Below are 22,303 nucleotides of genomic sequence, written 5' to 3' on the forward strand. Positions count from 1 at the left end.
AATTAGGACAAAGTTTCAGTACAAGTGTGATTGTTAGAGTTTTTTTTTTTCATTAGTGTAGTGAAATATTAGGATGACTTCCAGTACTCTCTAAATTACTGATTGCAGTGATGTAAAAATGAAAATCTTACATGTCTTTGACATTTCTTTTGAGCAAAATAAATGTTTATTCTTCATTTTTCATTTCTGAAAAATGCAGAAGAAATATGTTGTAGATGGCCACTACTCCGAATGCTTGCATGATGGTTAACTTATCAGATTTGATGAAGAGGCATGTTTTCATTTGATTGCATGATATTGGTCTATTTGTCAGGCTTTCATGCCAGTGAAAAATGTTGAGCACCTTCCAAAACACAATGCCAAATCCATTTTTTGCATTACTGTATTTTTCTTTTCCTTTACCTATTAAGTTTTGTCTCGAATGGACTACTTTTCATTTTCCCTCTGAGCCTTCTGTAAATTTTGTTTTGAGACCCTGGGATTGTTTGCTTGTGTGTGTGTGTATGTTGTATGTGTTTATATATATATATATATATATATATATATATATATATAGTTTCTTGGCACTACTCCATTAGAATTTTGAATGTGTAGACTTAATTGTAGAATTACATTGTATGTAATGTACATATAAAAAATTGTATTTTGTTCAGTTTTCTTAATAAAAGATGTAAACCCTGGTTTTGTTGTGTTAAACCTGATCTACATGAAATGAAGCCGTCTAATTTATAATACTGTATGTACATTTTAGTGATGCTTCTTTCTGTTGTAGCTGATTTGGCAGACCATAGCACATAACCTATTTATATTGGATTTTCTTGTCCTTTTCACAAGATTGACAAATTGACAAGTATTACTTGCAATTACATTTCTTTACCAGTAGGTGGTGCTACATATCATGATTTCTGTGCATCCTCGTCCTGAAGTACCACTTCAACCAAAAAAAAAAAAAGATGATTTTACACCAGACCTAGGTCAAATATTAATTAAATAACACAAACAAACAGTACAATTGGATTTTTTTTAAATGTATTATTATTTTTACAAACAATTTTTGATAAACAATTATTTGTGTAAAACATTAATTCCAGTGTGTCAGACTTACGTTCTTAAAAACATTATCATTATGCACATTGATAGCTGGACTAGATTATAACAAGTGTCTTAATCCAATTATATACTGAAGGTGCATGTAATCTGCCTGTATATTTGCATATTCAATAGCTTTTTTTTTTTTAGTTTTGCATTTATGCATTGTAATAGTATATACAGCAGTGTGTTGTTTTAGAACACCAAAACATTCCTTTAACTATATTGTAAATTAAAATTCACCTTGTGATACAGGGCACAAAAGGGTTAAACAGTGATACAATTGAATTCCTTGCAAGCATTTTAAGTAAGTTTACATGAAGCTGAGCAAATCAGATTATTGGGTCTGATCACAAACGCATATACTGTCAAAATATGACAACACATTTAAAGTAACAGGTATTAGACAATCTTGCTAATCGGCTGTTTAAAATGTCTTTTTTTTTACGGCTTTCTAAAACTCTGACAGTCTAACTTAGTACTGTATATGCGGTATTTGACAATGGACAATTAATGTGTTACCTAAACTTTAACAGTTGGCAATGATATTTAGATCAATCAACAGATAATTTTGTCACAGATCAAATTTGAACACATTAATAACTTTGGTACATTTCACAAGTCTGCAAAAAATGGCAGTCAGCTTAATATTAAAAATTTCATTTCAAGGTCATTCTACAAATACAAAAATTTTTCAAATAGAAGCAGAATGTTCTCAATATAATACATTTTAAGGAGTGGAGCGGAGAGTGGGTATAATTTCTGCAGTTCTACAGCAGAGCTCTCTAAATCTGTCATTTAACAGAAGCTTTCTGTGAAGAGATATCATTCATATACCATTCTCCTCTGTCCCATTTCTTTTTGAATGCCACAGAGATGTACAGTCTGTTGAACGTTTGTTTTATAAGTGGGTGTCCGCTTCCCCTTCTAGTTTCTCCTTGGTGAGGCTGTCAGTTGGAACAATATTGCCATCATCACTGTTCAGGTTGGCCTTCTCCTGCATCTCAGGCTGGACCTCCATTACCTCCAGTGTTGGGTTGTCATGGTAACCATTTTCAACAGTATGTAGCTCTTCTGTGAGTTGATGCTGAAGAAATTAGAGGAATATGAAGTTATTTTATAACATGTCTTTATTATGTTGGACACACAACTTCTGAGCAAAATTATCACAATTTGGAACAATACCTACATATTTGGTGTATTCCTGCTCTTTCCAGTGTGGATTTTTGAATCAACAAATTTGATTTTGTAAAACTTGTGACTATTGTTAAGTTCTAATTTATAAACAACGACTTAAAAGGTAATGCCCAGTAGCATTACAAATGATTCCAAATCCAAATTTGCTAAATGGTCATTAAAGATAAAAAGGCAAAGATCTAGATGATGTGTATAGAAGATCATTCTTTTTAAACGTTTGCCCTGCAGTGCAACAATCTTGGTTATGCCTCCCTTAATCCATGTACTGCGTCTCTATGAGTATACTTACCCGTTTCTTCCTATAGGATCTTCTTTTGCATGTAGCATACATAGTGAAGCCAATGATTATGCACAGAAGAACCCCGCTCAAAAGGAGAATCGCAATCAATGTAGAATAGTCACCAAAGCATTTTTCATCTTTGGACTGTGGAAAGATCAATTGAAAACTATAATCTTCATAAATGTCTTTATCACATAGGAATTACAAATCACACTCACTATTATTATTCTGGATTTGATCTCTCCAGCAACACCAATAAGATGTTCAAAACAGAAGACATGAGAGCCTATCCATTTTTCTAAATATAACGTGAGAACTTTAATTTTAAGTCCATGTTTTCAAAGTTCCTATTTCTACTGACTAGAAAAGTATTTTGCAATGCAAATAAATCTGGGATTTCTGCCACTTTCAATCCTTCTGCTGCTTTAAAATCTTCCTAGATAAACAAAACATGTTTTAGTTTTAACAAGCAATAAAGGAATGTTTATGTAATTTAGTTTGGCAGGTCAGATATTCTATCTGCTAAACATTATTTTGCAGAATTGTTCATTACATACAAGGTTTTGACAAAAAATAAAACATCAGTTATAACACTGAATATAGTGTAGGGCCACCATGGGCACTGGTTTTATGTGAAGAGTGAAACTTTTTAAAATTGTTCTGATTTGGGAAACGTTTGAAGTGAAAATGAAAGGACTGTAAAAACATAAATGATAATTCACTTCAGAAACCATATGGTTATTTTGTCAATTTACAGGAAATCAGCTCTGATTCGTTCAAATAAAAGATTGTGAAATATCAAGGATGTGATCTGTCCCATACAAAAACATGTCAGGGTGGAATATTATTTGCATAACAAAGCCCTGTGAGGGACAGACTTATAAAGTGTGTGCTACATATTGTAGATTTGTTTTTCCCCCCAACCACTGTACTCTTCATAGGCTGTACTTATAAACTGATAACTTAATATCAAAGAGCTCCAGCATTCAGTGTTCAGAATAAAAATGTCTCTCTGGGACTTCACTTTAGGAAAAAAATAACCAAAAGACTCTGGGACAAGAAGGATTGATTTTTAAAGATGATGCTGTTTTTCCTGTTCCCAAGTCAAAGGTTTAGAATAATAAAAAAATGCGTTCGGACCATGTCTAGAACAGTGTTGTACTGTAATGTCAAGTAATGGGTGTTTTCAAATAAACCAGTTTCAGTTTGTTTGGAAACACAATCTAAAACATGCTCAGTTCCTACTGTATTCACATCATTGGAACTATTCATTTTCCTGTTAATATGGCTCAGAAACAAACATGCCAAGCTCATTTTGCTTGCCCAAATGAATTGAGATGGTGTCAATTAGTTTTGAAAAACACACTCTCAAGTGGACTGCGTTTGTTTGGATCACATGCCTGGAACAGAACAACAGTCAAAAATGTAAATAAAATATTCCTAAAACTTCCGAAACTAACCAAGTGTAAGTGAGCCTTTAGAATGCTGGGGGAATATGTTGAACTAAATGCGGGTGAAAAAAAATATTGACAAAATTACAGTTCCTTACAATTTTGTAATTATTGTGCTCTGGTGAGCTGAATCATGCTCTGTGATTTAAAATCCAATTAAAACACAAGGCATACACAATCAATAAAATCTGAACAACTGAAGTTTGAACCTGGCACAAGAAATTAATATTGTAATACAAAAAATGTAAACGCGAAAATCAATGTTATGCACATACAACTGGCAAAGACTTACTTGGTTCTGAATTATAGTTCAAAGTGTTTGAAGTCTGTTGACTAAAAGTTAAACATATTCCATAAACCATGTATTATCTGACAAGGCCAATGTGATTAATTCTGTATTTAATAATATACCGGAATGCTGGTGCACAATCTTTTCAGCCCTTTATTTTTTTCCTGTCACTAAGACCATTTTTTCAAGTGCTAGTGTTTAAGAAAGGTCGATATCAGTTTGTGATTCTTTATAAAACCTCACCATAATTTGTAGAAGACGGAAATGTTCTCTTTTAGAGGGCCTTACAGTTTTCATAGATTTTTTCTTTCAAATATTTCTTAACTTTTCTCCCAAGTAAACAAGATATATTCTCTCAAATATTAAAACAGCCTGTTAAATGTGTGTAATTGGAGACCATCTGTTGCTATAGTTTCATGTGCCTGGAATGAGACCATCTCTTAAACAATGTTTTAGTTTTATTTACCGTTTTACGGTAACAATTAGTTTTCTTAATATCAAAATTGACTTTAAATTACAATCTTGAAAACTGTAAGTGAGCCTTTAGAATGCTGGGGGAATATGTTGAACTAAATGCGGGTGAAAAAAAATATTGACAAAATTACAGTTCCTTAAAATTTTGTAATTATTGTGCTCTGGTGAGCTGAATCATGCTCTGTGATTTAAAATCCAATTAAAACACAAGGCATACACAATCAATAAAATCTGAACAACTGAAGTTTGAACCTGGCACAAGAAATTAATATTGTAATACAAAAAATGTAAACGCGAAAATCAATGTTATGCACATACAACTGGCAAAGACTTACTTGGTTCTGAATTATAGTTCAAAGTGTTTGAAGTCTGTTGACTAAAAGTTAAACATATTCCATAAACCATGTATTATCTGACAAGGCCAATGTGATTAATTCTGTATTTAATAATATACCGGAATGCTGGTGCACAATCTTTTCAGCCCTTTATTTTTTTCCTGTCACTAAGACCATTTTTTCAAGTGCTAGTGTTTAAGAAAGGTCGATATCAGTTTGTGATTCTTTATAAAACCTCACCATAATTTGTAGAAGACGGAAATGTTCTCTTTTAGAGGGCCTTACAGTTTTCATAGATTTTTTCTTTCAAATATTTCTTAACTTTTCTCCCAAGTAAACAAGATATATTCTCTCAAATATTAAAACAGCCTGTTAAATGTGTGTAATTGGAGACCATCTGTTGCTATAGTTTCATGTGCCTGGAATGAGACCATCTCTTAAACAATGTTTTAGTTTTATTTACCGTTTTACGGTAACAATTAGTTTTCTTAATATCAAAATTGACTTTAAATTACAATCTTGAAAACTGCTGCTTTAAAACTACACATGTGGCCCTTAACCGAGATAAAACTTCTGTAAAAACTACAAACACGTGACAGGAAGGGGTAGTGCCACTTCCACAAACCCTTAGCACACTGGAGGAACTGCCAGCCACACTCGCAATTCTCTCTCAGTTTGTTGTCAGATACAGACAAGCACTGACACTGAAAAGGTTTGTAACATTTTATTTTAAAACAGTTTTTTTTTTTCTTCAGTTTAAGTAAATACATTGTATCAAGTCTAACAAAGCGGGAGCCGATAGTCAAGGTTTGTATTCTTTTTTTTATTGGACATTTTAATGTTTTAAACTCAAGACACTTGGTACAGACATTTCAGAAGCCAACCGTTCTGTTTTACATGTGCTTGTACATCCAGCTGTATAAAATAAATAATGAAATAAGGTTTTTAAAATGTTAACTTAACAATATAAACAGGGTCTCACATTATTTTATTTTTAAAATATGTATGTATTTATTTATTTATGTGTTGGGTTAAGAATGTATATTTCTTAAACAGGTTGTTCCTTATTTTAATCATTTTGTCTTTTTTCAACAGACACGCTTCTCTGTTTAAGACCAGCCTGTGTCACTTTACTTTTGTATAGGTCTATTTAGATCTGTACAGCATCTGTTCCTTGTTACTTTTAAAACACTTTGTCTTTTTTAAATATACACACTTCTCTATTTAAAGCCATCGTGTGTCGCTTCTTTCTGTATCGGGGCAATATAGTTCTGGACATGTAACCTCTACATGTGTTAACAATTCACATTTCTCCCCTTTTAAATTGTTTTTCATTTTTAAGTAACTGCATTGCAACGTTGTTTTTATCATTTACTGCAATGATTCGCCATTGGTTCTGGACCGTTTCTTATCTTCTTAACTGAGCGACCAGCAACACCCTTAGCACATGACCAGCAACACCTTAGCCCCTAGTTTCTTATCTTCGAGCGATGTCCCTTAGTTCCATGCGGGGCACAGTTTAGTGTACAACAGTGTTCTTTTTGCCTCAGACACAGACAAACACATTTAAGGTTTGTAGCATTTTATTTTTAAAATGTTTTTTCTTTAAGGAAATACGTTGTAACAAGTCTAGCATAATGGCAGCTGATAGTCAAGGTTTGCATTCTTTTTTTTATTGGGCTTCTTAATGTTTTAAACTCGACACTTTGTGGGAATGCATTAAGGTTTTTTAAAATGTTAACTTAACAATGTATATAGGGTCTCACATTTTATTTTGTTTATTTGTTTATTCATTTATTTATTCATGTGTTGGTTAAGCAGTGTTTTAAAGTGTATAACACGTTTTTAAACAAACGCGCTTCTCTGTTCTCTGCAGGTTTTAACAATTCACATTTCTCCGCTATTAAACAGTTTTTCATTTTTAAGAACACGAGTTAACCTTGTTTTTAACATTTTATTGCTCATTTTATTTTCAAAACTTATTTTGTTTTTCAACTCTTTATACATTTTAACATTTCCAAGCTTATTTTATTTTGTAACAATATCTATCAATAAAAGCTGCATCTGCCACGTGGACGTCCATTGGAGCTTAAGTCTTTTCTTGAAGTCATTTTTTAAATATCCTTGTTTTAACATTTTAATACTTTAACACTTTCAGGCTTATTTTATTTATTTTTGTTTTTCCCATTTGACCTGCTGATTTTATTTTTCTGAAATAAAGAATATAAGAAACTGTATACCCTTGTTTTCAAACTTTTTATTTTTCTAAAATTCCTGTTTTATTTCTTTAAAAAAGCCATGTATTCCCCCCTTTTTCCCCATTTCAATGGTCCATTTATTTTTTCTGAAATAAAGAATATAACAAAACAAAACTGTAGCCCTCATTTCACTCTTAAAAAATATTTAAATTAAAAAATAATACCCACAACCTGTGTTTAATTCCCCATTTTAATGTGATAAACTACAATCATGGAACATACACCTGACAGGATGGTAGGTGGGATTTCCATATTTGCATTAAAACTACAAACATGTGACAGGACGGGAGTGTGGGACTTCCGGAATTGCTTAAAGACTACAAACACATGACAGGAACTGGGAGGCAGGACTTCCGGTCGATCCTGATTGGCTAAGGGCACCTGTCAAAACCAAATGCTGCATTCTCATTGGTTAAAAATTAACATGGTGATATCTGCTATAGCGTATAACTACTATAACTCTATAAATTACTTTCTAGCACCAATGTTCCAGGCTTTAATTACTTTTTCAACGTTCTTCGACATCAAGGTTCTGTCATTGTCCCATGTGGATATCTCAACTCCATCTCACTGATGTCTTTCATGTATATGAAAGCTAGCAGAGGATTCACCAAGCAAGCCTCATGATGGTACTACCATATCCCTTTTATATATGTGTCTATTGTACACAGAGTTACCGTCCAATCAAATAAAATATTTTAATTAATCATTTATAATGGTTTACCACGCACGGCATCTAAATGCATACATATCAGGCACATTACATTTCTACTTACACATGTTCTGTTGTCATTTAACATCTCTGTAGACTCGGTACTTTCAACTTTTTCGTTACCACATTCTACCTGAATGGGGAGATAACATAATCACCAAATTACACATAGCCAATAAAGACAAATTGCTCATGCTCTTCAGTCTAGATTCAACTCTGCAAACACACAGCATATTATTTTCAGAACTGCTTTTCAGCTGCAGCATTAGCTATTTTCCATTTTGTTTAAACTAGCAGTGCCATCCAATGAAGCCATCCAAAACTAATCTCAAAGGGGCTTTCTAAAAACAAGACAAACCATCTGGAATCCAGTGTTCCACAATAAAAACATAAATACACAAGAACCTACATTTACTCACATCCATTCCCGATTTGTGACTGCTGAGGTCTCATAACATTTTTCAGCGAAGAACATGTCTAATAAAGAAAAAAAAAACCTTAAAAGGAATGGCTACATTGCCTTAATGTTCTGTTTTAGGTTTGGATGGTCTGGATGACTTGGAGCACCTGACACTGTAGTAGATTGGGAAGTGTGGTGTGGACTGCTGATGTTCCTGTGATTTGCACAGAAGTTTGACTTTGGGTATTAGTATCAGTTGTTTTAGGACTTTGATATTGTTGGTACCTGTGATATCAGTGGTGCTGCTGAAGAGGTGGTAACAGTTGAGACAAAGCTTCTTGATGTATTTTCTGCAGATGAACTTGGTAAGTTTAATGGGCTAGCTGTAGCAGACGTGCTAGGTGAAGTAGATGGGCTAGTTGAAGCAGGTGTGTGAAATGAAGTAGATGGGCTAGATGAAGTAGATGGGCTTGTTGAAGCAGATGGGCTAGTTGAAGCAGATGGGCTAGTTGAAGCAGATGGGTTAGTTGAAGTAGATGGGTTTGTTGAAGTAGATGGACTTGATGAAGTCGATGGGTTAGATGAAGTTGACAGGCTAGTTGAAGTAGATGGGCTAGTTGAAGCAGGTGTGTGAGATGAAGTAGTGCTAGATGAAGTAGATGGGCTAGATGAAGTAGATGGGCTAGTTGAAGCAGGTGCATTAGTTGAAGTAGATGGGTTAGTTGAAGTAGATGGGCTAGTTGAAGCAGGTGGGCTAGTTGAAGCAAGTGGGCTAGTTGAAGCAGGTGGGCTAGTTGAAGTAGATGGGCTAGTTGAAGCAGGTGTGTGAGATGAAGTAGTGCTAGATGAAGTAGATGGGCTAGATGAAGTAGATGGGCTAGTTGAAGCAGGTGGGCTAGTTGAAGCAGGTGGGCTAGTTGAAGTAGATGGGCTAGTTGAAGCAGGTGGGCTAGTTGAAGTAGATGGGTTAGTTGAAGCAGGTGGGCTAGTTGAAGCAGGTGTGTGAGATGAAGTAGTGCTAGATGAAGTAGATGGGCTAGATGAAGTAGATGGGCTAGTTGAAGCAGGTGGGCTAGTTGAAGCAGGTGGGTTAGTTGAAGTAGATGGGCTAGTTGAAGCAGGTGGGCTAGTTGAAGTAGATGGGTTAGTTGAAGCAGGTGGGCTAGTTGAAGCAGGTGGGCTAGTTGAAGAAGATGGGTTAGTTGAAGTAGATGGGTTAGTTGAAGTAGATGGGTTAGTTGAAGTAGATGGGCTAGTTGAAGTAGATGGGCTAGTTGAAGCAGGTGGGTTAGTTGAAGTAGATGGGCTAGTTGAAGTAGATGGGCTTGTTGAAGTAGATGGGCTAGTTGAAGCAGGTGGGCTAGCTGAAGTAGATGGGTTAGTTGAAGTAGATGGGCTAGTTGAAGCAGGTGGGCTAGTTGAAGTAGATGGGCTAGATTGTTCTGTAGGGGCTTCACTTGCTGTAAAAAAAGGACAGTATGTTTTAATATTAGTTGCATCTGATTATACACAGTTTTCAGTTATAGTAAGTAAAACAGAGCCCAGAGATGCAATCAGTTAATATATGAATCTTCAATTTGTATCATCTTTTCAGTCTCTCCCTGTGATGCTATCACTGGTCTTTGCTTTTTATGATGAACTCTGTAACACAATCCAGCAATCTATGGGGTTTGTGCCTGACCATTAAAATACTGTAGACAGTCCATTTTTAAATACAGGAAATATACACTGGGTCCATTTTACTTTTGTGGTTGTAATAGAGGGATTCCACTGTACTTACAAGTCCCATGAGTTGGACTTGTAGCGGTAGTCACAGGAGTGGAAGTAGAAGCTGGTTGAGATGTGGTGTCAGTGATGACTGCTGATGTACTGGAATCCGAAGACAACACTGACGTAGTTGCTTTAGTTGAAGTTGATTGACTTGTAATAGGTGCCCTTCTGATTGTCGTTGTAGCCTCTGCTTCAGTGCCAGTTACAGGGTTACTTTTAGGATCACTGATTGGTTGTTTCCCGGTAGTTGTCATCTCAGAAGTGCTGCTTGATTTTTCCGATGCTGTAGTACTGTCAGTTAAACACACACCAGTAATCCAAAGACCTGAAACTAAAAATAATGTGCTTTACAAGCCTGCCTAAAGTCTGGATTGGCCAAAGTGTCAAAGCTAATTCAGGTATAAACTATACCTAGTGTGACAGGGGGAAGGTTTGGGCAAGCAGCAATCCTGGTGGAATTAACCTTTTCTTTACTCATATTCTATGACTGAATTATCCCATCTGGCTCAGAACTGAACCCGTCTTGACCAAATCAACAAACACCTATTCTAACTGCATTATGGACCATTACGTCTGCTTAGTTGTTTTTTTCACAAAAGGCTTCTTAGTTTTTTTCTATGTAAATTAAGCACTCTCCTACTTTGCCACTTGTTAAACTTACAAAAGATAATGACTTATGTAACAAAATGTAAAACAGGACACTTTTTCAAATTGTTTTGTCAAATTTTGATTTAGTTAGTCATTATCTAACCCAGGTAGATACAGTGTAAGCTGAAATACAAAGATGTGTTTAGTATGCATATTGTTATCCGTGTAGCTAAAATTGATTATTATTATTATTTGTTTATTTAGCAGACACCTTTATCCAAGGCGACTTACAGAGACTAGGGTATGTGAACTATGCATCAGCTGCAGAGTCACTTACAATTACGTCTCACCCGAAAGACAGAGCACAAGGAGGTTAAGTGACTTGCTTAGGGTCACACAATGAGTCAGTGGCTGAGGTGGGATTTGAACCAGGAACCTGCTGGTTCCAAGCCCTTTACTTTAACCACTGGACCACACAGCAAAGTTAAATTACTTTTTTTTTCTTTTTCCACTTTACTATGCTTTCACTACAACACACAACTAATGTTTCTGCATAAATATTTCAAGCTGGGATGCTTCTAATTTACTTACACACTGAGATGGTTGATTCCACTCACCTACCCTCCTTTATAGCAGTGGGAGGTGAAGTAATTTAATTGAGGCATAATTTACAATCTAGAGAAAAACAAAATAAGTTTTACAGGATTTATTTAGATTTATAATATTTATGCATTCCCTACACATCTTTGGCAGATTTGCAAGGGAAAGAAGTTCATTAACCAACATTGATGGCGTTTAAATGTCATGACAGTTTTCCTCACAATGTTTTTGCCGTACTTTTCAGGAAATGCGTTGCTATGCTGTTCTGATTTAGGAAAAAAAGTCAGCCGTACCAATGCAGATTCCTCAATTCATAGTAATTTAGGGGAGGGGATATTTAAATGTCTGTGTCTGCCTAGTAATTAGGAAAAGAATGACTCTGAATATCATGAAGACAGCTTCATGCATTGCCATAAAGATTAAAAAAATTAACAATAATTAATTGTTTGTGCTAGGGCAGCTGGGATATCAAAATCAACACTGTAGTTCAGATACAGGATTTAGTTGCATTTCATTGTTATTGGAGGAGACAATGCTTGGCTGGTTTAAAGTCAGTTCTTCCTGCCAATCTGAGCCCCCCATACCGCTGCAGGAGGCAGCCGACGAAAACTCAGAATCCTTTTCGCTCATTCCCTTGCCTGGAATATCCTCTTCACAATTTCTACATTTATTCAAATTGCTGTTATTTATACAAACAGCTTGATCCGAATCTGACTTTACAGAACTTGTGGCAAAATATTTTCTTAGCATACTATCTGTTTTCATGCACCACCGTTTTGTGAGAATTTGATAACTGTGACACTACAGTCAGAACGTACTTCCTTTGACTGTTTGAACAAATGCCACCTTTCACTGCAGAACACTGTTTGTGGTGCCAGATTTCGAATGTTTCTGAAGTTTTTCTCCAGATTTGTCCAGTCCTTCTCTCCATTTTAAGTGAAAGCAGGGTCTTTTGAACTTCTGAAAAAGTGTCTGCAAGGAAAGTACTGTACTCTAAATATGAAAACATATTTTAATATTCTGATGAAAATGAATGGTTTTGCTTACCAAAGACAGTTTTCGGATACACAGGTAAACAAGGCTATGACGGTCCTGTTGCAGTATCACCAAGGTCCAAAATACAGGATTTAGTTGCATTTCAATGTCATTCGTTGAGACAGTGCTTGGCTGATTTAACGTCCATTCTTCCCGCTGATCGGAGCCCCATATGCATAGTCAAAAGTTTAAGGTAAGAGTGCAGTTATTTATTTTGCAAATATACCTTATGAAATACGCTGAATGCCCCTTGATTATAAGTATGATAGTAAGTGTGTGTTTAGAAGCTTAATAGTCAGTATTAATAACTGATTTAAATTGGTGTGAAGGGATGGAAATGGTGTTTGAAAAAGCAACACCACTGAAATGTATTTTAATGCTAAAAACATGTTATTTGATGTTAAGTAAGCTTCCAATCAATTACACATGTGGAGTTTGTACAAGATAATGATTTATGCACTTACCTAAACAAATAAGTTTGAATACTGTAAATAACTTAAACATAACTACTTTAAGAAAAAGTAAACTATCCTGCTGCAGATTTTAATTGAGATATTGAAATTCAACGTCGTTGACAGTTTCCTTCAAACCCATTATCAACATCCTGTATCAGTTGAACAGATCTTCCTCAGACGCTGCTAAGACTGCGTGTATCATTGCTTGACTTAGAAGCATGCCAATCCCTCCCCCAGGGCCCATGACGGCTCTCGGCAGCACTGTCCCTGAGTGGTGGTTTCCATAGGTCTGTTTTGTGCTATACATTATTATACAGTACAAGTTCTCAAAAAGACGCAGGAGAATGAATCCGGTTTACCGCTTTTATTTGTGTCCGTCAGTCTGACAATAAATGAAACTTAGTATTCCGACTCACTAGTAACAGAGTAATAAAAAAATAAAAAGAATGCAAGTCTTAATTATATATTTATATATATATATATGTGTGTGTGTGTGTGTGTGTGTGTGTGTGTGTGTGTGTGTGTGTGTATCTTACTGTATTGAGGTTCAATAAATGCAGGGGGTAAAAGTGTGGAATAGCCTCCCCAAACGAAAGACTCACGCGCCGCCTGTGAGTATATACACAACTCACCAGCACTCCTCTCACACACCAACCCCTAACAAAAAATGTGCCCGCTCTTATATCATTAATCATTCAATTAAGGTTCCAGCCTCATTCCCAGGATTTTAACCCCCTCCCTGCCAACCCTATAGTCACACACAAATATACAAATTACATTTAGGGCTTTCGCCATGCCACATCATCACTATGAACAATTCAGCAAGTTAGATAACAAACTTGTTCAGGAATATTTTTTAGACCCTCAGAGTGGTTAAATGGTTTTCATTTATTTACCATTTAATGCTGCTCTTCTGTTTTATCTAATGAGTATGGACTAGCGTCTTTATATTTACAGCACTAATCTAAATAGCTGGAATATTTTAGAAATTACTTTCTCCTTTCTGAATAGTGCCTTAGCATTTAGACATTTTTTTTAATCAACATATTTTAATGGAAATGTAATGGAATTAATTTAGGTATTGTTTACATAGGTTGTATGAAGTTCAGGGTAGGAGCTTTTGGAACTGCATCTTTATTGTCTTTTGTCAGAGAAGCAGCCACATGAATTGGGAAGATTTCATCTATTTATAGAGTACACGAAGCTGGGAATAATAACCTAGGAAATGATGTCAAACATGCCCATTCCGACTGTCTTGAAAAACTAAACATTAGCAATATTGGCAAATGCTAGCAACTGCTCTCCAGGGTTTTTAGAACAATATCTTGAGCAATTTATACAATCAGAAAGGGATGGTTGAATGAGCTTATAATAAAGCAAATTCCCTGGTGCCTACAAAGATATAAAAATGTACTTATTTGAAGGTTCTTGAGCACTTTTCTATGGTAATGAAGTTCTGGCCTCTTACTCCAAAACAAAGTACTTCTGTGGTGTGTTTTCATTGACAATCTTTTAATGCTCTGTTTGTTTGTTTCAGCTGTCATACAGGCCACATTAGGCTTAACAACAATAACAAAAACTGAATCTGGATTAAAAAAAATCTGGATATCTGAATACAGAAACATTTGTTGGGCCGCTGTGTGTTTTGAGGGCTGTTCATATTAGAGACATGGTTGCCATACCCTGGCCAGTATAAAAATCTAGTTTACTGTAATATGTCTGCTGTACTGTAATCAATCATAAGCACAGTGTGCAAACAAGGATTTATTAATGACCATTTACACAAAGAAGCTGACTTAGATCCTGGGGCTCAGACAGGCTGTGCGTGTAAGAGATCGGTACAATTAAAAACGCACTGTCCACTCAGCAATCAAACAGGGCCCGCTGTCAGGAACACATTGTTTCAGATAGAGAGCTGGGCTCTGATAAGCCATGGCTCTTTGAAAAGAAAATGAAAGATGATCCTCTGTGTTCTGTATACTCCGGATTCTTCCACCCTTATCACACTGTTCACATGGCCAGGGAGGCAGTTATACCATGGATTCATGTGGCATACTATACAATGTGACATCAGGGTCTTTTGTTAGTCCCTGGTTTTACAGGTGCCGTCTGTCAGTGTGGGCAAGGCGTAAGGGAAGAAGGTTGTATAGCTTAGAAACACTGTTTGTATTTTTGTTTCCATAGTTCTAAAAACAAACTACATCAGTAGAAACAAGGGTTCTTAGGCTTTACCTTGCTTCACCATGGTAAATGAAGTCTACCAAGAAGTCTATGCAGCTGCTCTGTCGTGTTCACCCTGAGAATGAACTGAATGCTGCTTTGATATCTCAGTAAGTCTAAACGACAACTGTAGTCCCTCTATGTTTCAATATGCTCACCCACCCCTGACGACTTACAGATATAGTTGTATCTTCTTGATAACCCTTGTTGACCCTTGCATCACTACACCTTGCGTTTTATTATACATTAATGGCAACAGTGCTTTGGCAGATAATACAACCAAGACTAAAACAGTATTTTTTTTTATCTCCTCTTAAAATTCCTGAGCTTGGCCTCCTGTATTGTGTCATAAACACCTGTTAAGAAAGGAAGGTTGAACCTGTTTGTTTCCTGTTCTCATATTACTTACACCCAACAAAGTGCTTCGCTATAGAGATTGACACACCTCTTTAAAGAAGCTGCTGAACTCATTTGCATCACTTAACAGGGCCTCTTTATAGTAAGTCTTGAAAGAAAACCATAAATAATCACTTTTGTTGTCTAAACATAACCAGTTAGTAGAAAGGTTTGGTTTTGGATGGTTAAAAGTTAATTTTGACAAGTAAATTCATAGCAATGTGTGTATTCCTTAGTACAATCAGTACGCTGGATGATATCTTTCACTACAATCCTAAAATAATTGCTAAAGGAGAGGTAATATGTGTATAGCAATCAATAATAAAGGTATACTGATAACACTATATAATACAATCAATGTTTTGTTTTTACATTGTTATATTACATAGTTAACAATCTTGTTCTGATTATAAAGTCAAATTATGGAACACAATAATTAACTTGTTCTGGCATCAAGATTTATTCTAGAAATAGATTTAAGGATTTGAAGCATCATAGTGATGGTGTTACACACAGAAACAAACTCCAGCAATGTAAATGTGCAAAATTAATTAATTACACAGTGTCCTTAGTTTTTTGGAGGTTTATGCATTGATCCCCGACACTAAATATGCAAGCTGGGTACTACAAGCATGCCGTTGATTTGTTAAAGCTCTAGAGATGTCACGTCCTCAAGAAGAACAAAACAAATTGCTAATTGATGATTGAAGGTTACCAATCCACACAATTACAAGACGTGTGTTGTTTTTTTATGGATATTCAGACTTCTCTGTCGACCTATAGTGAGTTCCTGTCGTATTCAGTTATTGGCTAGTCCTACCTGAGGCCTTGCTACAGCTACAAAAGGTTAACACAATTGGTGTTATGGGCTTACTGAAATGAATCAGTAACATAACTTCCCTGGCATTTATTTCCACATAGCTATGTGTGTGTGTGTGGTTTTGAGTTATTCTACACTGAAGTACAGTATTTGTGTTACTTAATGTGTCTTTGCATTGTTTCTGCCTGTCACTATTGAAATGTTAAATTCTTTGAGAACATCTGTTCACTGTTTTCTTCTTTGCCTAGCTTCCTCAGTTTACTATTCAACTCTGTAAGGGGGCTTTAAGGCTATTTTCCTGGCAGCTCATTAGTCTATACAGTACCTAAGAGAGAGGTACATATTTGAGGCATATCAGTCAATGTGAGAGCATATTACTTGAGTTCACTCTTTAACATTGCTGTACAAGTAAACTGGTTTGGGTCTGACTTTTACAAGGCCATTGGCTCCACCAGTATGAAATATGAATCTGTAACATTAAACTCAATTTACATTGAACAGGTGGCAGAGCCAAATGCAGTACTTTAAAATGGCACCAAATAAAATAATACATCTGTTAATAAAATAATACTGAGTACACCATAAAAGCTGCTGGGCCATAGGCAAAATTATTGTTGTTGCAGTAAGCTAGTTTTCAATCTATGTGGGTGACTGCTGAAGTTACTATAATTACAATAATTACAATTAAAGCAACTTGAACTTGGATATGCAGAAGAGATGTTCTCAACATAAACCTTAAGGAAACCCCAATTGGTAATCATTAGATAGGATGATTAAATGCAGACGATCTTTAAAATAGCACCACAACTACATACCAATACAACACATATGCACTTAAACCATTACCAGATCAGTACAAAATTAAAATACCAATTTCAAAATGTTTTGTAATACTGAGAGTGGTTCACAATATTCATCAGATATCCTATCCTAACTTCCTGAATGCATCAGGTATTGAGGCATGAGACAAAGAAAGAAACCTGTCAGAATTTTTTTTCTCTCATTTATGGTGAGCCTATTAAACTGCCTCCAACATTACAGTCAGTAGACCTACCAGCAATTATTTTTTTTTTATAACCATGTTCATAACAATATCTATTTAATACCAAAATACAGAATTAAAAGCAGGTCTCAAATCTCTTCAAATAATGACCTACTTTGTTTGTGTATTTTAAATTAATTTACCCATGTTATTATATTTAGTTTCATTGTGTTGCATACTCTTTATTATATCTTTGTTTGTCCTAACCTTATTGAAAAATGTACCAGGTTATATCCTAATTCCATTTAAAATAATTGGGCAAGCATTGCACAGTATATGAAGAAACATCTACATTTATTAAAGACATATACTAAATTAAAAAGTACAGGAATTAAGATTCTATTTCAGGATGTATTAACTGGAGACCATGTTTCATTTTGCTGTTGGAAACAATAAAGGTTTAATTGCAATTCATCTCCAGCATTAAAGCCTGGGTTAGCCCTGGCACTGCCCCATGGCGAGGTCCTGTTTGTTCACAACAGGCGTTAACACAATCCTGTTTTGTCGGAGGCTTGGGCTATATACAATTAAAGAATGACACAGGAGTGTATGCAATGGACGCATTTCCTGGGTATGTTGTAAAAATAACCTTTTGCATATTGAGCTGATCTTTTAAAATGCTAGCAGAAAATACAAATGCCACAATCAACACATTATTTTACAGTGCAGCTCGTGCCAAGCTGGGTTCTCTTTGTAAGTCTGGCCCCATGACAAATCTTTTTAGTGAGGTTACACATGGAATCTACTGAACCTCCCTGGTGGGGATCACAGTGATGCTACCCCATTGAAGAGCTCACAGGGGAGGTTCATTCAAATGTCCCACCAAAGAAGGGTCTTTCTTTACAGAGTTGATATCCCACAGTTTAATAGAAAGCTACTGTTGTGGATTCTTGGGGCTGGAGGGTAAAGCTTCATATTAAAAGAGAATGGGTGCTTGAATGTTGCCTAATGTATTGAAAAGCAGTAACACTTCAAACTGCGGCCACAACAGACAGGGCCCAAACAATTATTTACAGTCAGCCTTCTCTGGGGTCAGAAGCTACAACTGGTGGCTGATTCACGAAAAAGCTAATCTAGACAAGCTCTTGGGCGTAGCTGCACAGAGTTTATAACTCAGATTATAACTGCACAGAGTTTATAACAGATTATAACTGCCCCTGATCCAAGTAAAGTAAATTGTGACTGTGAATAGGAGCACCCTGTATCTGTGCAGTAGTCCAGTACTTCAGAAGAAACACTGGACTCACAAAATGAAACACAGAAACAGTACATAAAGTACTGATACCTTTTATACCAAATCAAGAAAAATAATACTCAAAAGCTTTCACCTGTTTACTCACAAACATACATTATATTGCTCAGTAAAAAGTTATTGGATTGCTGCTATTTCCAAGATTATATCAATTCTGGATAACCAAGCCCAAGCTGCACAAACATATTGAGCCACAGTGAGAAATAACGACGTTTGTACGGAAACCTACAGCATTGAGCTCTGGTGGTCTAGTTAGTTCTTAGTGGACAGATTTCCATGCCGTAAGATCTGCATGACAATTAGCCCTGAAACAAGACCAAGGATTGTAAGATTTTCCAGAAGACACATTTTATAGAGGAGGACAACCAAGAAAAAAAATGCTTTTGTAAAGATGTTTACTGCCCTATCATTTCTGTCTACATTAATGAGGCTTCTTCAAAACCGAGGAAAGATGGAAAAAATAATGGAATTAAATTAAATGTAAAAAAGTTTACAAGCACTCAAATAATGAACAATGTGTAAAACTAAAGGTACTTTTTGTCTAGTCAACAGTTTACCAGTATGCCAAAATGCAATCTTAAATGTCTATCGGAGACTAGTCCATGATAAAAGTTTGCAGAAGATTAATGAAAATTCATGTCTGTTATCGTGTTCACCATGTAAAGTGTGACAGACAGACAGGACATGATCAATGCATGCGAGTCCACATTTTCTATATCTTTGTTTTTTTATGATTGAGTGTTATGGATCAATTATGCTACACTTTTTCTTCAAAATGGTTACAAGTGATATTTCAGTACCTGGAACAGCTTTAATTTGTCCAGGTTTAAGTGGACTAAAAAATGCAATGCAGGTGTTACCAGTGCATCTTCAATGAACAGAATCTCTGCATTAAGCAATTCTTGTGTTTATTTGAAACACTCCCTATTCAACAACTCTAATTAGAGTGCTCTCCAGAAACCTGGAATCAGCAGTTTAGGAATATGTTGACTTTACCCAAATTGATTAGATTTTAGAGCTTGTCAGTGCTAGTGTTCTGTCCAACAAGATGTGCTCCCCTTCCCTGCTCCTTGGAGGTATCTTACCGTGTAATAATAATAATAATAAAAAAATACTAAACAAAAAGAGCTATCCACAAGTAGACATAAAACAAGTGTGTATCAGGTAGATACACAATCTCTGCTTTGGAGACGACTGGGTGAGAAGTGTACTGTATAAGGATGGCCAAACACATTAAAATATCTATCGGTTTCTCATGATTCAACGTTAGGATTTTCATAGTGTCCTCACTGGATATTATGCTTTATGCAGTAAACACTGCTGTCCAATATTGGGAGACAAATTATGTGAATTCGGAAACTACAATCTGCTATGAATGTTCGCCAGTTTAAATGTCAAGACTGCATTGTTTTCATAAAAAAAAACAAAAAAAAACACACAATTGACAAAATAGATCTACACATTTTCAACGCTACCGATGGACTGATAATGAAAACATATTTGCCGTATTGATTAGTTGATGTTTCAAGTCAATTTTCATTTTATTGTAGCTTTGCAGAGCTATAGAAAGGAAGCAATTTATTGTATGCTTCAATTAGTAATCCTGTCAAAACGTTAGTAACTATAAAATTGAATATTGCATGGTAGGGTTTATTATTATTATTATTATTATTATTATTATTATTATTATTATTATTATTATTATTATTATTATTATTATTATGTTAACCGGTTTTTGCCATCTCCAGCACACCTATCCTCGTTATCTTCCACCCTGCTGTTGCTGTGTTTCCTTGCAACAAAAAACAAACTTTTTATCCGTTGTGTTTACTAAACATGTTTTTTTATCTAGAGGAACTTTAAAGTATAATTAATACTGTAAGATAACGAAACAGTTTAAAAACTCACCCATGAAACCAATCACACCAACCAGGACACGCATTTTCTTTCCTTTCTCGTTCTTTTTACCAACAGCCTTGTTCTCCAGTTACTGTGGATGCAAATAATTTTTTTTTTTTTTTTTTTTTAAACGGGTCCTTGTATTTTTCTTGATTTTTAAAAAAAAAAAATAATGTTGTTACTATTCGCTGTTGCTTATAAAGATGATACTTTTTTTTTTTTTTTTTAAATCAAAATTGTTTTTGCAGGTCAGATGCCGAGTCTCGCTCTTTCATGTGGATGTTGCAGACGTGAGGTCAAGGAGTTAAGTGAGTGGCTGGCTAAGATGCGCACTATTAGAGTTGGAGTTTAGCGATGAGAAGCGCTGGCGCTGTTCACATGCCTAAGATAATACACAGACACTCACATTTGAAACTAAAACAGGACCCAATAGAAACACTGGTAGGACCCCATGCACTACAACACTAACAAAGGCAGTAACTCCAAATCCCGCTGTGGGGGCTGCCGTGAATGAGTTAAACAATACAATCGAATAAAAGGTGGAAACTATATATAAAACAATGCATTTTGTAATTTACTGAATAGTAGTAAACTTTAGCATATTGGGGAAAATATTTGGACACGTGTTGTACATACAATCATTTATTCCCATATCGTTATTTGTAGTTTAATATTGTGAATTTGTGTCATAATGACCAACAATGTAATTTGCTTTAGATTAGGTGTTACGGTATCTTGCTACTGTGTTAAGATGAACATTTTATTTTAAATTGAGATGCTGTTTTATTTTTGCTGGTAGTGCACACACAAATATGACATTATGACATGTCACATTCTAGTCAGTTACTGTAGATGTAATGACATATACCTAAGGGAGTGGACAAGCTACTGTATGGAGGATAGTCATACATTTGTCTGCCCTCCTCACCCCTTGTACATTGGTGGGTGAGGCTGTTATTAACAGTAATTGTTATTATTAAGCAGCCAATTGTTTATCTACAGTTGGGATTTGGGATTCATGAGCAGACCTGTCAACTGTCCCGTATTCACCAGGAGTCTCCTGTATTTTGGACCCTTATCTACCAGGACAGATATTCTCCCGGAATTTCGCTCAAAACTCTTAAACCTCCTTATGTCAGCAAACCTTTAATGTCTGCAAAAGTCACGGCCGGTGTGTGCCAAGAGTATATAGCTGCAGAACGAAGGCTCCCACAGAGTAGCTCCCACAGGGTAGCTCACAGTGTAGCTCACACAGTGTAGCTCACACAGGGTAGCTCACACAGTGTAGCTCACACAGGGTAGTGCTGAGTGCACAACACGTAATATAAGTAATGCTTCATTCACCCTCAACACCCCTACCACGTGACCTTAATACACCACGAGCCTTAGGTTTAGGGTTAGGTTATTGTTATGAAATAAACTTCGTTTTAGTACCTAAATTTATCACCCTTATCATGTGATCTGGCTGTAGCATATAATGATGATGTCTATTAGGAGTTGCGCACGCAGCACTACCCTGTGTGAGCTACACTATGTGAACTATGCCGTGGGAGCCTACATTCTGCAGCAATACCCCTCTCATGTGCAGTTACTGCAATCCCTGTCTGTACCTAGCAGGGTTTAGGACCCAGGGGAGCCCTGTGGCAGGCATGCATTCTGTGTGCAAGGCAAGTTCACATACTTAGCCACACACCTGCACCACCCATCCCCCCCCCCCCCCCCCCCCCCCGCCCCCCCCTTC

The 22,303-nt window shown here is 35.9% G+C and overlaps 1 protein-coding gene across 1 annotated transcript; it reads right to left on the minus strand.

The window, feature by feature from the left end:
• Positions 1-1,012: 1,012 nt before the first annotated feature.
• On the minus strand, positions 1,013-20,948 carry LOC117415237 (mucin-2-like). Its single transcript, XM_034025294.3, has 6 exons — positions 20,572-20,948; positions 10,266-10,586; positions 8,771-9,945; positions 8,150-8,218; positions 2,576-2,710; positions 1,013-2,176 (listed from the first exon to the last, which is right to left on the minus strand). Exons 1-6 carry the CDS (start codon positions 20,603-20,605, stop codon positions 1,991-1,993), a joined length of 1,920 nt encoding a protein of 639 aa, XP_033881185.3. The 5' UTR covers positions 20,606-20,948; the 3' UTR covers positions 1,013-1,990.
• Between the last annotated feature and the right edge of the window lie 1,355 nt (positions 20,949-22,303).

The sequence above is a fragment of the Acipenser ruthenus genome, chromosome 7, assembly GCF_902713425.1.
Source record: "Acipenser ruthenus chromosome 7, fAciRut3.2 maternal haplotype, whole genome shotgun sequence".
In the NCBI taxonomy this organism is placed as follows: domain Eukaryota; kingdom Metazoa; phylum Chordata; class Actinopteri; order Acipenseriformes; family Acipenseridae; genus Acipenser; species Acipenser ruthenus.